A 15,429-nucleotide genomic window follows, 5' to 3' on the forward strand; every position below is an offset into this window, starting at 1 on the left:
AAAACAGACATATTCCTGTAAAGTCTTGCCGAAATCTAGAGGAACAAGAAATTGCACATCAACTGAGTTAATTTATCTGCTTTATATTGAACTGTTTTAATAAAGTAACCGCGAAAATTTCAACGCGACAAGCGAACATAGTACCTACCTTAAGGTGGGTATTAAGTTCGAGTTTAGCCGCTAAAAACGTCATTTTTTCACGATTACTTTTCTTTTATAATCCATTTTAAGGAATACAAACTTTGTGAACATTTGCTTTGGGCTTTTCCCCATCAAGTTATAATAAAATTTGCAACAAATATGTATAATTTCATGCATTTTTCTTACTGATTTAGTTTTCACTTTAGCTATTTTAGCGGCTAAACTCGAACTTAATACTCACCTTTAAAGTGAAAACTAAATCAGTAAAGGCATCAAATTATTTTTGTTGCAAATTTTATTATAACTTCATGGGGAATAGCCCAAAGCAAATTTTTACAATGTTTGTATTCCATAAAATGCGACTAAACTCGAACTTAATACCCATCTTAAACTAATGAAAATTTTTCATTATTACAATTGCTCTTCCCAAGTGGCAAATGCAATCCTTTTCAAGAAATGAGTTACATTTTTCACTTTCTGTAATACTTTCTTTGAGGTGAAGCCAAATTTTGTTTTTCACGTCATTTTAATAGGGAAACCCGATTTTCCAAAACTTTAATTACTACCCTGCCAGCATTTCAAGGTTTGTTTTCATCGCTATCCTTTTCACGGACGCCCAACAGAAACGTTTGTCAAGATAATTCGCGATAATTCGAAAATTACAAAAACAAAATGTTTACAATCGTAATGGCGACTCAAGTATGTATGTTTTCAGCACTGTCATTCCAGTAACTGTTATGTTCCCATTAATGTAATAAAGTATTTGGTTAGTGTTTCGATTTCATTGTGCACGATTTCTTTTATAAACGATTTCTTTTATAAACCAAAACCAACTGTAAGTATATTGTGAATATTGAAGTGTTTATTTTATACAAGTATAAGCAAAGAAAGCAATCTGGTGATATTTTAAACTAAAATTACAAAATTTGAGGTGTGCGTGTTCCAAAGAATAAAATTAAAAGAAATATCTTCCAGATGGAATTTACCTTTTCACCGTATTGTGTTCAAAGGTATTTTATTAAGTGCCAATTGTTCATGGAAACAAAAGTTATAAAAAGTAAAAGACTAAAAATACAGCTTATAACATGAACTGATACACATCCAATATTTTCCCTTGTTTTATAAGTTAACACAAATTAAAAAGTTTGCATATTTCTTGTTGTTGTTATTTAACAATTTCATGTAATACGCTTTGGTACATCAGCTTGTAGCCAGATCAAGGAACTCTGTGACTAAGGTGGGTGTGTCCAGAGCGATCTGGCGGTAAGTCGGGTTGGTTTAGCAGGACAAGAGAAAAGAAAACCTGCCAGCGTTCTGGCAGGTTTTTATGTTATTCCACTGCGTATCACTAGTTTGCGGTGTCCACACTGGCGCTGTATAGTTTACCACTGACCGGCCAATTGCCTTATAGGTAGCATAGTAAATTCAGTCTCTCTTTTGTTGGAGGTTTGGTCAATGGTGTGGCAGTAAGGACCTAAGGTTAATTTCATTTACATTTGACTTGACCCATAACAAGTTGTAGTAATCACACTTAATACTAGCCATGATAAAATTTAAAAGATATCAGTTTATCATAACATACCTGATCCCTCACCAACCTTTTTTAATAGTCCCATAGAAAAGGACCTATAACCTAAAATTTTGTAAATTAATAGTAATTTTGTTTTACTTAGAGCATGTGTTAAACCCTTTTCGTTTTAAGGCTTTCGTTGTTGTTAATAAAGTCAATAGATGGACAAAATTTCTAGTTTTTAAAATGTTTAAAAACCTAAAAACTAACTATATTGCAGTTCTCTAATATAATTAAAATACTCTGAATGCGACTAGCCAACAAAATGTTTGCAAAAATTTTGCTTGCTGTTATAACTTAATTTGAGAAAGTTTTTAACAAATTGTTTTCTTATATTACAGATTAAGTTGTTCGCTTCATCCAAACTAAAGCATATTTTAGCGCAATTTCCTTGTTGTCATAACTTTATTAAAATATTAAATTCGAAAGCCGTTAATTTTACACAATTGGTAAGTACGATGTTTTTCATTTAGATTTTGTAAAGACTTAAGGTGTGTATTAAGGTCGAATTTAGCCGCTAAAAGCAAAAATAAATCTATAAAACAGAATAACATAACTTGTTTTTCAAATTTGATAATAACTTCAAGGTGAATGATATGAGGAAAAATTCATTTAGCGCGATAAAGCGAACTTAATACCGGCCTTTAAGTTGAACATGTTTGTATTCATGTATGTATGTATATATACATACCTATGAATATTGACAGTGGCAGCGAGAAGATATCAAATTTTTTTTGCCCAAAATGCAAGAGTTTGGCAAGCATGGCATGTGGTTTAAACAAGACGATATATATAACAAGACGATATATATATCGTCTTGTTTAAACCACATGTCATGCTTGTTAAGCTCTTGCATTTTGGGTAAAAAAATTGGATATCTTCTCGCTGCCACTGCCAATATTCATAGGTATGTCCTGGCATTTGTAGCTTTTGCAATATGTCTGGTATTGTTTTCACTCCAAAATCGAAAATTTACATGTTCGTTGACGAAAAATGAGCTTTGTGCTGAACACAAATTTGAACTTCCTTACTTACTTTAATGAAGGTCGACATATAAAAAGTTAGTAAATTAATTTTCCATTTATACATATATATTAAAAAAGATAAGTTTCATAAAACACGTGAAATTTGTTATTTTGCAAGTTGCGGTAGCTTGGATTACCAAATACTATTTACAAAGTAATACATTAAAGCATCAACATTGGGATTCGTATTTAGGTAAGGTGTGTGTGTGTAAAGTACATTATATATAATTTAACAGAGATATATCAACTTAAAAAGTATAGAAAATATTAAGTGTATAATTAAGGAAGCATTTCGATTAATAAACGAATAACTAAAATCTATATAATTTATTATTAGTATTATGCATTAAAGTTCAAGTTTTCAATTCCGCCAAAATTAATCTATCAAAATAAGCAATGAAGCAAGAAACCAACATAAAACTATTCATTAGCCTGGTTGGATCTAATACGCCAATTATATTCGACCAATTATACAATTATATTGTGCCCTTATTTTACTAGGCTATGCCATCAAATGCATACTTGAACAAAGTAAATAAAAATAGGATTTGCGAAAGATTCGAGGCATCCAAAGAGTGAGAGTTACGATGTATGACCGTAGCCGCTGGGGGATTGTTTGTTGCAATTGTTGGCCACATTTGTTAGGCATAACATTCGATTGCTGTTGTATGTGATTAGCATAAATAGTGCGTAATGTAGAATCAATTGAAGTCGTGAACTGTTAAAAGCAAAAAAAATTAGTTTATAAAATCAAAATATTTTTACATGTACTTTTCTAAAGATGGTCTTTCTTTTGCAGTTTTTATGCGTTGAGAACCGTAGCCCGCTTGCGGTGGCTGCTGGTGTTGGACTTTAGCTATAGATGATTCATCTTTATTTTCATTATGAATACGGTTGCGATCATTGGGGGTGTTTTGCAAAATTTGACTGGGGCAAGAGCCGGACCTGAAGATGTAACAAAAAGAAAAATTAAAGATTGTAATATTAACTTTATATGAGTAGAGAAAGTTACCTAACATGCACTGGAGTAATTGTTGATGTGAGTTGTTGTGTTCCGCTTTGTGATTGTTGGTGTTGCTGCTGCGTAGGTTTACTTGTGTTTGCTGTGGAATGCTGAAGCAGCCACTATTGCTGCCCCTGGAGAGTTTGATCTTGATTTTATGTGCGTTAAAAAGTTTTTTTTCAATCCCGCCGAAGCGGATGATGTTGATGTCGATGATGATGATGAGGATGAAATACAACCTGTAGTTGTTGGCTTCTCTTTGAGGGCTTCTTTATCCGTGTTTCCTTTGAAGACAAATTTTGTTGTGGAATGTTTGAATTTCCAGTGCTTGCCCCCATATGATGTGGTGGTAGATCAGGCGGCAATGCTTGGGGAGGTGTTAAATTTGCCAAGGTAATACGGGCGTTTATATTCTCCAAATCGTGACGCATTGAAGATGAATAATTTGATTGTTGTTGTAGTGTTGGATTACCGCTAAATGTGTGATTACTCATTTGCATATGGCTCGATATGGTGGCACAATTTGCAGGTGGAATTAACTTCCAACTATGCATTAGGTGCTGTTGATCCCTGGCTCTTAAGGGTGTCACATAGTTTCCCGGAAATATTCCACTCACATCTTTCCAATTATTGCCTTTAAAGCAGCCATCCAAACATCTTTCAGTTACCATATAAACACAACCTTTTTTCAATTCCAATTCATCGTTCTTTCGTGGTTTGTATGGGTACAAAGCCAAATAGCCCCAAGGCAAAGAAGGTGGGATGTTCTGTTGCACACACAAAACATTATGGCGCGGTGTTGATGCCGCAGTGTTTGATGCCTGCTGAGATTGATTTTGTTGCGGCGAAGTGTTTTGACTAATGTTAGCAGCTGATAAATGATGTTGTTGCTCTTGGGCTGCTGTAGTTTGACCTGTAGCCATTGAAGTACTTGGTCCCATTTCGGGTTCAAAGTCATTTGGAACACTTAAGATTTCAGCTGAATGTCGATTTGTGCTTTGCATAATATTTAAGGCACTGCCATTATTTAATAAAGCATTTAGTGAACCTAATGAAAGAAATGGAAGCTTGTTAGATAAAATTTCTTCTAAGCCTTGGTGTCAACTTACCTGTACATAATTGATGGGAAAATTTCCTTCCACACCAACTTTCAATTGACCAACATTTTAACCGCATACATTGGGGAACAGACCTACTTATTAAATTTAACCATCGACAAATTTTCATAACTTTTGCTTCCTCCTTTCTTTCGTAAATATCATACCGAAATCCAAATAAATACTTTCATACATGTTTGAACCAAACATAATCAAAGAAGAAGACGTGAAATGGGCATGTTGTTATTCTTTTTCCTCAAGAACCAGAGATTAGCCCCATACATGTTCGATAAGTAGTTACAACTTTTTTTCGGTTTCTCTTTTAATTTTGCATTCGTAACAAAATCTAATTCGCTTATTTTAGCAATTTTTTAACTTTTAAAAGAACCAAAACACTTTATGAAATATTTTATTAATAATTTAGTGCAATCAACACAGAAATTTTCGGGAACTTTCGAGAAAATAGCAAAATAAAAATTGTCTACATCAAACCAGTAAGTTCGAAGTGCTTCTCCTACAAGTATGGGGCTAATCTCTGGTTCTTGTCACTAACACTATCAAAGCCCAATTCATGTCTTCCTCTTTGATTGTCTTTGGTTTGAACATGAACTCATGCACCTATCGGCAAGAAAGAACAAGCGATATGTACATCTTGGGAAATAGATAATCTTTGGGCAACACCGCCAGTGAAACAAAACACGAAACGTACGTCAGTTGTTTAAATCAACACAGATACTCCAAATACTCCAAATGGGATTTGGAGTATGCCTATTTCCCTATAAACACGGGAATTCCAACTCCAAAGGGCTACAACAACAACACAGATGGGTAAAAATCACATTTTAAATAGAAACAGTCGTTTTCAACTGACATGTCCACAATTTATTTATTAACGGCAAGATTCTCATCCTCCGATTAATATTTAATCGGAAGATAGACCACTGGTTACTATTTTTTTTTTGTATGGGATTTTATCGACACGATAAATAATAATAAGACATTGAGAAACTGGACCTAAGTATTTATTATACCCTCCACCATAGGATGGGGGTACATTAACTTTGTCATTCCGTTTGTAACACATCGAAATATTGCTCTAAGACCTCATAAAGTGTATATATTCTGGGTCGAGGTGAAATTCTGAGTCGATCTGATCATGTCCGTCCGTCTGTTGAAATCACGCTAACTTCCGAACGAAACAAGCTATCGACTTGAAACTTGGCATAAGTAGTTGTTATTGATGTAGGTCGGATGTTATTGAAAATGGGTCATATCGCACCACGTTTACGTATAGCCCACATAAAAACGGACCCCTAAATTTGGCTTTCGGAGCCTCTACGAGAAGCAAATTTCATCCGATCCGGCTGAAATTTGGTACTTTACTTTTAGTTAATTTTTTCTTCTATGAGAGGATGTAATTTCGTCAATTGCAGTTAAAAAGTACAACAGGCCATTAAAATTTCCAGGTTTTAACAACGCTTTGTGGAAATTTCAAAAAGTGGAGTAAAATTTAGTTCAATTTTCGTGCGAGGTAGTTCATTCTTCCTATAAAACAACTCACTTTTTTTTCTGTGTAGTAAATTTTGTCAATATGTTATTTCTATAGAAAATTTTGTCAAAATGTTATTTCTATAGAAAATTTTGTCAACACTTTATTTCTATAACAAGATTTATCAAAATTTTATTTCTATAGAAAATTTTATGAACTTTTTTTTTCTATAGAGAATTTTGTAGGTCCGTATAAATGCATATCGGGCGAAAGATATATATGGGAGCTATATCTAAATCTGAACCGATTTCAATCAAATTTTGCACTCGTGACTATACTACCAATTGTACTCCTAGTGCAAATTTCAACCAAATTGGGGTAAAACACTGGCTTTAATGGCCGTATAAGTTCATATGGGACGAAAGATATATATGGGAGTTATATCTAACTCTGAACCGATTTCAAAAAAAATTGGCACACTAGACTATACTACCAATTGTACTCCTAGTGCAAAATTTCAACCAAATTGGGGTAAAACTCTGTCTTCTAAGCCGCATAAGTTCATATCGGACGAAATATATATATGGGAGCTATATCTAAATCTGAACCGATTTCAATAAAATTTTGCACATTTCACTATACTACCGATTGTACTCCTAGTGCAAAATTTCAACCAAATTGGGGTAAAACTCTGGCTTCTAGGGCCGTATAAGTGCATATCGGGCGAAATATATATATGGGAGCTATATCTAAATCTGAACCGATTCCTTCCAAAATCACTAGGGTTCTATTCTGACCAAAAACACATACTTGTGCCAAATTTGAAGTCGATTGGGCTTAAACTGCGACCTAATCCTTTGATTACAAAAATGTGTTCACGGATAGACGGACATGGCTATATCGACTCAGAAGCCCACCCTAAGCATTTTTGTCAACGACGCCATGTGTCTATCTCGTCTCCTTCTGGGTGTTGCAAACATATGCACTAACTTATAATACCCTGTTCCACAGTGTGGCGCAGGGTATAAAAATTTAAATTTGTTTAATCATATCATGTGGAATTGCTAAAATATTTTAGTAAAACTTTTCTACTATAAACCTACATTCTCTTTTTAGGTGTAGTTTTTGTAGCGATCATATTAATTTATTTAATATTTATGCATTTTCAGAAAAATTTAATACAACGTGTTGGGGGAAGTGATATGCCTTCCTTTATGCGAGCCGCAATTAAATCTGTGATAAGCGACAAACTAGCAGTAAATCTAACATGGCGTGGAACGCCAACTAAACCAAGTATACAAAGTTTCGTTTCATTCAAAATAATTAAAGGTTTGTTGATTACTCTTTTTACTTAAAAACGTACTAATGTTTTGCTTTCTTACTTAGATATCTGCAACTTAAAATATACACATTGTACAATCACGGACATCAACAGAGTATGTCAGCAGCATGTTCTTCATGCGAGAGATCGCTTAATTAGCCGTAAAAACAAAAATTAAAGCAAATTTTTCAAAACGTCAAATCATGGTCCATTTCGATTCGTATCAATACAACGATAAATTCGTTTTTAAAAATTATACACATTTCAATAAAAATCTCATCATATTATATGCTACAGCCTTAACGTGAGTATTAAGTTCGAGTTTAGTTAGCCGTTCTGCCATTAGCCATTTTGTCAAATGACTTTTCTTTAATAACCAATTTTAAAGAATATAAACTTTACGAAAAGTTGTTTTGGACTGTTCCCCATCAAGTTATAATAAGATTTGCATCTAATAGTTATAACTTTATTATTTTTTACTGATTTGCTTTTGATTTTAGCGGCTAAACTTGAACTTAATACCCATATTTAGAAGAAATCTAGAAGTACAAATAATATTTAATTTAAGTACTGGTACACCGTTATGTTCAATGTGAGTTTATTCGTATAAATTGCAATAAATCTATTTTTATTCAAATTAATAAAAATCAAAACAATCGTTTTACTTGACCATAACGACTCCTTTTCAATTCCCCTAAAATTCACTTTTTAGACCCTTTTTAAACTCACCTAAACGATCCTTTCTAGCGGACCTTGTCTAACACTTTGAAGGGGCTCCTGTTGGCGTCGTTATAAATTGATTAAAAAAGACACCTAATAATTGCACTCATGCGAAACCTTTTTGTAGTAACTTTTACGTGGAACAACTTCTCAATAGTGACGGCGCTTTTCCGACGAGTTTTTGATATCGTATACGATTGTTTTCGACGTGGTGGAGATTCCCAGAAGTGTCGTCAAATTCCAAAAATGTTGGCAGGGTACTTTCCCATATGGTATTGAAGATATCATTTACTAGTAACGAGTACTTGTAATCAAATACTCGTTACTTTCCCAACACTATTTTGATTTTGGAATTCACTCTTCAGTTGTCAAAATGCCGACCAAGCAAGGAGAGCAGCGTATCAAAATTTTGCTCGCGCACAGTGTTGCCAGGCGATTTTTCATTCTTCCCCCCAAATCTTAAGAAAAAAACCCCTAAATTGGTCTAGCCTTTTTCAAAAACCCCCAAAAATTTAAGAATGTAAAAAGTACAAAAAGGGTCCCAAATTTCGTGAAAAAATCCACTTCGAAAATTAAATTTAACACAAATATATATACTGAAAGAAGAGTTTTCTTTTCTGAGAAACGAAATTTTAGACAAATTAAGTTTTCGTTTGATGCTAAAAAATTTTATTTTGAAGTAAATAAAACATAAAATTTGCTCATTAAGATAATACTTTATAACAAAAGACAATTTCGTTTGTTTAAAATTTCGTCCCTGAAGAAATTATTTTTTCTTTAGATGTAATAATACAATATCAATTTAACAAGCAGTCTTACTGTTAAAATGCTTTCAGCTGCAAAGTTAAAATATGATTGTTTCTAATTGCGGCAAATATTAAAGATGCCCTTTCAACAGAAGCGTTTAAAAAAGATAACGAAAATAATGATATTGCATACTTGCTTGTATTTAGGATCTTCTTGTTGGCTTCCTTCATCTTTTTCATGCCAGAATTGTTCCGAATTTGCTTTAGAATTGCTCCACTTTATAAGGTCTAAGATATTTTTTTACCCCCAAAAATCCCTCTAAATAAATGTTACCCCTAAAAATCCCCCTAAACGTGAAAAAAACCCCTAAATTTGGGGGGAAAACACCTAACCTGGCAACACTGCTCACATGCTGTATAGCAACAAAAATGTCAGAATATTTTGTAAATGGCACTAAAGATGGTGTAAATGTAAAGGAATTCGATAAACTGGGTAGGTTTATTAGCAATTAATTTGCAAGGATGTTTTTAATACCGTTAATGTCTTTGTCTTAGATTTATCCGTGCGTGAGTTAATATTAGAAGCTGTCGAAGTCCGTAAACATGCGTACTGTCCTTACAGTAACGTTGCTGTGGGTGCTGCTATACGTACCACGGATGGAAGTATTTACACCGGTTGCAATATAGAAAATGAGTCATATACTGCCAGCATTTGTGCAGAAAGGATCGCAGCAGCGAAAGCTATCAGGTATTGTCTGTGAATATCCATCTTATTTTAAATTCCTTAAATCAAGGGTTTGATTCCAACATAAATAAGTTTGATAAGTTTTTTTCTGTACGAGTTGGAAGAATCTTAAAAAGAGAGTTGTGATTACTAAAAGGTTTAAGGTTGAGGTATACGCTAACGTTTTGTATGGCTACTGGAAATCATTTAAAACTAACACAAATAAGAAGAAGCTTTGAAAATTTTCTGTTCTCTAGGAATGTGGATTCTCCTCGTTGGTAGTACGAAAGGCTTAAATCTACTTTAGTACAAGTGGTCCAATTGACCAGCGTGTAGACTTTTCGATTCTAAACACAAAATGTAACATACCACTTTTTGGCGGAAAGACCTATTTTCGGAGTTACGGGCCCCTAAAGTTATCATTGCCACGTATATTGGATTTAGTATCCATCGCACATAATCATCCTAAAAGTAATATATTTAGAATAACATGGACCCCACTTTGGACTCTGTCCATAGGAGAAAGTCTAAAACCCCGGCCGAAGGCCGGCTACCTATCCTCTTTGGGTTCGCGTTAGCCCACTTTGGACCCTGTCCATAGGAGAAAGTCTCAAATCCCAGTCGAAGGCCGGCCACCTATACCCAATTTTTAAGGGTCGGTATCTCGAAAAGTACCCTCTTCCGACAAAATTTTTACTTAATATTTTCTGCTTAAAATGTACCATGTTTACCAAATACGCAAAAAACGGAATTTTATTAATTTCATGAAAAATTGCTGTCAGAATTAAGAAAAATATAAAGGAAAATACCGATTTTCAGATGTCGATATCTCGAAAACTAGGCTTTTCCGCCAAATTTTTACTTTACATTTTCGATTTGAAATCCCTTCTCCTACACTCAAAAAAAAATTTTTGTTTATTTTTAACAAGTTGTGCTAAAGTAGATTTGTTCCGTACAAAAATCAAATTTTCGATTAATCGACACTTTGTCAAAGAAAGTCGAAAACACGAATAAAAAATTTGGACATCTTTAAATTCGCCTTTTTTAGAAAAGATATGAGAATTCGAGGAATTCCATTAAATTAAATGGGATGTGTTGGGAAAATAGTTTATTCTAACAATGTTGCCGTCCTGCCACAGGAATGTATATGGACAGAAATGTAGTGTACGTAGTGCGATCACTGGAATTAAGTGAATCGTATGTTCTACGAAAGGTTCGTGAGGTCTATGCCATTTCGGTCGATTAAAGAATTTTTGTGCCGCTACTCAAAAAAGAAAACTATTTCTTCAGCGTAGTTTCTCATAAAGGTGGGTACTAAGATCGAGCTTCGCTACTAAAATCAAAAACTAATAAATAAAGGCAAATAACTTTATATGTTTTTGGCACATTTTTTTATAACTTGAAAGCGTAATCCAAGGTACCAATTTAAAAGTTTAAAATACATTAGTACGGAAAAGTAACCTTGAAACAATTACTATGCATTATCACCCGATAATGCGAAATAAATGCCTTAAGGGCTAAAACCCTTAAGGGGGCTATATCCCCCCTAGCTAAAATTTAATAGATTCTATTAATGTTTTATTTTATAAAAATGAAACAGACATCAAGATAACTAGACAATTAATATTTAATAAAGCAACTAAAAGTAGTTGTTCAAAAGGCACTTCCAAAAATGTCCTCACAAAGAAGTTAATTATTTTAATTCAGTATATTATATCTCGTTTTTTTCATATTTTAATGGTAAACTTTTGTTTTTTATACCCAGTAGCATATAATGGTGACGGGGGTATAATAAGTTTGTCATAAGTATAAGTGTAACACATCGAAATATCGATTTCTTCATCGGGGAGAAATTCTAAGACGATATAACCATGTCCGTCCGTCTGTCTGTCTGTTGTAATCACGCTACAGTCTTCAATAATGATGCAATCGTGCTGAAATTTTGCACAAACTCGTCTTTTGTCTATAGGCAGGTCAAGTTCGAAGATGACCTCTATTGACCTCTATTTTGATATAGTCCCCATATAAACCGACCTCCCGATTTGGGGTCTTGGACTTATTGTTTGGGCTCATAGTTTTTATCCAATTTGCCTGAAATTAGAAATCTAGAGGTACTTCAGTGCCATAAAGTGGTGTGTCCAAAATGGAGAGTATCGGTCATGTTTTGGTATATCCCCTTTATAGACCGATCTCCCGATTTTACTTCTTGGGCTTCTAGAATCTGTAGTTAAATCCAATTTGTCTGAAATTGGAATTCTAGAGGTACTTTAGGGCCATAAAAGATGTGTGCCGAAAATTGTGAGTATCGGTCCATTTTTTGGTATAGCCTCTATATAGACCGATTTTACTTATTGGCTTCTAGAAATCGTAGTCTTTATCCAATTTGTCTGAAATTGGAATTTAGAGGTAGGACCATAAAGAGGTGTGCCGAAAATGGTGAGTATCTTCCATGTTTTTGTACAGCCCCCATATATGCCGAACTCCCGATTTTACTTCTTAGGCTTCTAGAAAACGTAGTTTTTATCCGATTTGTCTGATATTGGAAATGTAGAGGTGTTTTGAGACCATAAATAAGTGTTTCGAATATATTGTGTATTGGTACATCATGATAATTGCTTGAAACTAAATGTAAAATTTCCTAAATTTACTTCTGGTAATTATTTGCATAATGGGGGTAAAAATCTACCGATTTTAGATTTCAAATAAAGGCTTTGTTTCATCATTTTCTTGCACACTTACACGAAATTTTTATGATTCCTCTAAAAAAAAAACAAAAATGGTTCTTATAAACCCATAATCTAATCTATCATCAGCCCTCCTGAAATTCTATATATTACCAAATAACCCCTTATGACGAAGAGATTCCAAAGCATACGATTAATATTTGATTCATGCTGGTGGGTATATAAGATTCGACCCGGCCGAACTAACTTCTGTATATACTTGTTTTTTTCAAATAGGTTAAAAATAATTAATAAAATGGTATAAATTATTCATTCTAGAATGCTAAATCCATTCTAGAAAAATCGAACTTTTGAATATAGTCCGGGCAAACGTTTCAGACAACCATTAGAATGCATTAAAAATTATAAAACTAATCTATTTGAGAAAATATCACAAAATTTTTTAATTGACATTAAAAACACGGAATTCTGATGACACCTTAAGAAGTGATGCAAATTCAGTGCAACGGCTGTTGAAATGAGGGACATCTGTCTTATGACAAGTTCATAATATGAAAAATTTTATCACCTTCTGGGTGCTAAAATTTTTCTGGGGTGGTCTAAGCCCCCTCCCCAGAGTCTTCCTACGCTTATGGCTAAAATATTTGTCTTGAAATACAATTCGGTTTTTGATATTTTTGCAAAAAATTTTCTTCTGCTGTTGGTAAAAGATAAAGTTGATATTTTCACCCAATTTTTATGCATTTTTAATAATGAGCCTCTTTTATAGGGTCCTAATGAAGTCACCCTAACAATTTTTTATCTTAATTTGTCTTAAATCTCATTCACATTACACTTCCAAAATCCAATTTAACTAGATTTCAACTGTTGTTTGCCTTATAAATAAGGGATTTCAAATCCACTTTTAATGGATTTCGAGACTAATGTGTATGAGGTATTAATTTGTCGTTTGACATCAACGAAATTTGTTTGGCTTGTAAGAAACAATTTTAACAATAAATGAAAATTCGTTGGTCTAAAATTTCGTTTTCCAGATAGTATTCGACAAATGTTCTTTAAGGTACATAAATAGAAACTGACGGTTCTCGTCGATTAATATTTAATGCATCCTCTACATATATTTATTTCTCCGGTTTACATACTATTTGCCAGAATTTTAATCTTTAACAAAATTTGTCGGAATTTCAATTACTCAACACATAAATTGTATTATTTCCCATTTTCTAGGAAAGATAACGGTTTGATATCAAATCGCTTTCAAAATTATTTTTGGTGTTGGATTTTCACTGTTGGCTGTCATATTTTGCACAATTTCAATCATCTTATTTTATACAAAATTGGAGCTCAAAGTCCCGGATTTCGGCAACCGTCATCGCCCGTTCTTTAGAAATTCATGATTTTTACGTTATAAATAAAACAAGTAAAGACTTTCGCATATATAAAGTTATATACATGATATTAATGTTCGAATTCAAAGATATTGTGTCTATAAAAAATTCTACCGATAAATATTCTAACATTTTTCCGGGGGTGGCTTAGCTGCCCAGGACCTACGCCAATAGATACTTCATTATGCTTTTTCTGGTTTACATTCCATGGTCTACTTCTAACTTTTTTGCTAATGCTTTGAATAAAATTACGTGTCACGTATAATTCATTATTTTCTATTTATTTCTCACCCAATCTTCCGCCTTTTTTTTTTTATTGACAGTGAAACACAGTTCGCTTATTGGAATTACATATTATTTTTTTTTTTACAGCGAAGGTAAACGTGAGTTTGTTGCTTTAGCCGTTGTTGCTCAGCAGGAAGGTTCATTTGCTACCCCATGTGGTGTTTGTCGTCAATTTTTGGCCGAGTTCGCATCAAAACAAGACTTTCCAATATATGCTGCTAAACCAATAAGTCCCCCTTTCCGAGTATTATGCACGAGTATAATGGAATTATTGCCCAAATCGTTTGTTTGAACCATAGATATTAATTACATATAATTTCGACAAGATCGTTTGCAGTTGTGTTATTATCTTTATTTTCTAAATCATTGTGATCACTACCTAACCTAACTAATATTAATTGAATTGGACGAACCCCATATAAGCTATGTTTATTTAATAAATATTAAAAATTAAAAAAAGGGAAAAAACAAATATGTAATACGAAAATAATTGAATTAAGTTATACAGGAATAGGTAAGTAGTGTGGTTGATGGGACGCGTTTTGAATCTATTATATGCGTCCCACCAGAAGCGAAGGATTTTGAACGTTTACACGTTGTTGTGTTATCGTCTATTTTGTATTGCGCTAAATTACCATGAAATATGTATTCTGATTCAATCACAAAATTAATTGATCCAATTAATTTTTAATTGAAATTTCTTCAATCACGAAAATAATAGTCAAAGAACAGTATGAAACTAATTACTTCCGAAATTTTCAAGTATATTTTTAATTGTCATTTAATTAAAATAATAACTGGTATAATAAATATTCGAATTAAAAATGTTTATAACTGATTTTAACTTTTTATATGACTAAAACCGTAATTAGAAATTAATTAGAAATATATTTTTCTGAGTACATTTAGGGCTGTGGTTTAAACCTGAAAACGCCATAAGAGCTAAGATGAAATGGGAGATGTTTCCCTTTATACCTTTTGATCATGATGGGAACATTTTGCATAGACTTTTAATTAACAGTTACTGTTAATTGAAGATAAACGAATAAATATTGGTCTAGGTTTCAATATAAACGGTGACATATCTATGGGTACCGTTTCCAATTGCAATTGAGATTGCGTTTTCTAGAATATAATGCACACATGAAGGACGATGCTCCCCACCTAACGTTTTTTTTTTGAGTACCAAACTACTATATCTGGCGTATAGCACCAACCAGGGGGCTAATCACGGCA

General features: G+C 33.2%; 3 protein-coding genes across 4 annotated transcripts; 2 read left to right on the forward strand and 1 right to left on the reverse strand.

Moving 5' to 3' along the window:
- The first annotated feature begins 813 nt into the window (after positions 1 to 813).
- Positions 814 to 8,302, forward strand: LOC142238208 (uncharacterized). The gene is made up of 4 exons (XM_075309786.1): positions 814 to 840; positions 2,053 to 2,160; positions 7,495 to 7,654; positions 7,712 to 8,302. The coding sequence occupies exons 1-4, from the start codon at positions 814 to 816 to the stop codon at positions 7,822 to 7,824; spliced, it is 408 nt and encodes a 135-aa protein (XP_075165901.1). The 3' UTR covers positions 7,825 to 8,302.
- Positions 2,781 to 5,319, reverse strand: LOC142238207 (uncharacterized). 2 transcript variants are annotated; one of them, XM_075309785.1, is made up of 5 exons: positions 5,004 to 5,319; positions 4,849 to 4,931; positions 3,749 to 4,787; positions 3,508 to 3,681; positions 2,781 to 3,454 (listed from the first exon to the last, which is right to left on the reverse strand). In XM_075309785.1, exons 2-3 carry the CDS (start codon positions 4,913 to 4,915, stop codon positions 3,919 to 3,921), a joined length of 936 nt encoding a protein of 311 aa, XP_075165900.1. In that variant the 5' UTR covers positions 4,916 to 4,931; positions 5,004 to 5,319; the 3' UTR covers positions 2,781 to 3,454; positions 3,508 to 3,681; positions 3,749 to 3,918. The 2 variants fall into 2 exon arrangements, with proteins under 2 accessions (XP_075165900.1, XP_075165899.1); XM_075309784.1 differs by having other exon boundaries at positions 4,849 to 5,318.
- Positions 8,303 to 9,449: 1,147 nt separating the features above from the next.
- Positions 9,450 to 14,665, forward strand: LOC142240430 (cytidine deaminase). Its single transcript, XM_075312138.1, has 3 exons — positions 9,450 to 9,605; positions 9,668 to 9,860; positions 14,281 to 14,665. Exons 1-3 carry the CDS (start codon positions 9,542 to 9,544, stop codon positions 14,483 to 14,485), a joined length of 462 nt encoding a protein of 153 aa, XP_075168253.1. The 5' UTR covers positions 9,450 to 9,541; the 3' UTR covers positions 14,486 to 14,665.
- Positions 14,666 to 15,429: the final 764 nt, after the last annotated feature.

The sequence above is a fragment of the Haematobia irritans genome, chromosome 5 (genome assembly GCF_050003625.1).
Source record: "Haematobia irritans isolate KBUSLIRL chromosome 5, ASM5000362v1, whole genome shotgun sequence".
In the NCBI taxonomy this organism is placed as follows: Eukaryota; Metazoa; Arthropoda; class Insecta; order Diptera; family Muscidae; genus Haematobia; species Haematobia irritans.

Excerpts from the sequence above, each read along its gene's own strand:
- LOC142240430 (XM_075312138.1), top strand. The coding sequence starts at position 9,542 with ATGTCAGAATATTTTGTAAATGGCACTAAAGATGGTGTAAATGTAAAG. Across the intron at positions 9,606-9,667 it reads AAAGGAATTCGATAAACTGG|ATTTATCCGTGCGTGAGTTA; the intron begins GTAGGTTTATTA and ends TCTTTGTCTTAG. Across the intron at positions 9,861-14,280 it reads GCAGCAGCGAAAGCTATCAG|CGAAGGTAAACGTGAGTTTG; the intron begins GTATTGTCTGTG and ends TTTTTTTTACAG.
- LOC142238208 (XM_075309786.1), top strand. The coding sequence starts at position 814 with ATGTTTACAATCGTAATGGCGACTCAA. Across the intron at positions 841-2,052 it reads CAATCGTAATGGCGACTCAA|ATTAAGTTGTTCGCTTCATC; the intron begins GTATGTATGTTT and ends CTTATATTACAG. Across the intron at positions 7,655-7,711 it reads TTCATTCAAAATAATTAAAG|ATATCTGCAACTTAAAATAT; the intron begins GTTTGTTGATTA and ends TTTCTTACTTAG.
- LOC142238207 (XM_075309784.1), bottom strand. The coding sequence starts at position 4,966 with ATGAAAATTTGTCGATGGTTAAATTTAATAAGTAGGTCTGTTCCCCAA. Across the intron at positions 4,788-4,848 it reads TTCCCATCAATTATGTACAG|GTTCACTAAATGCTTTATTA; the intron begins GTAAGTTGACAC and ends TTCTTTCATTAG.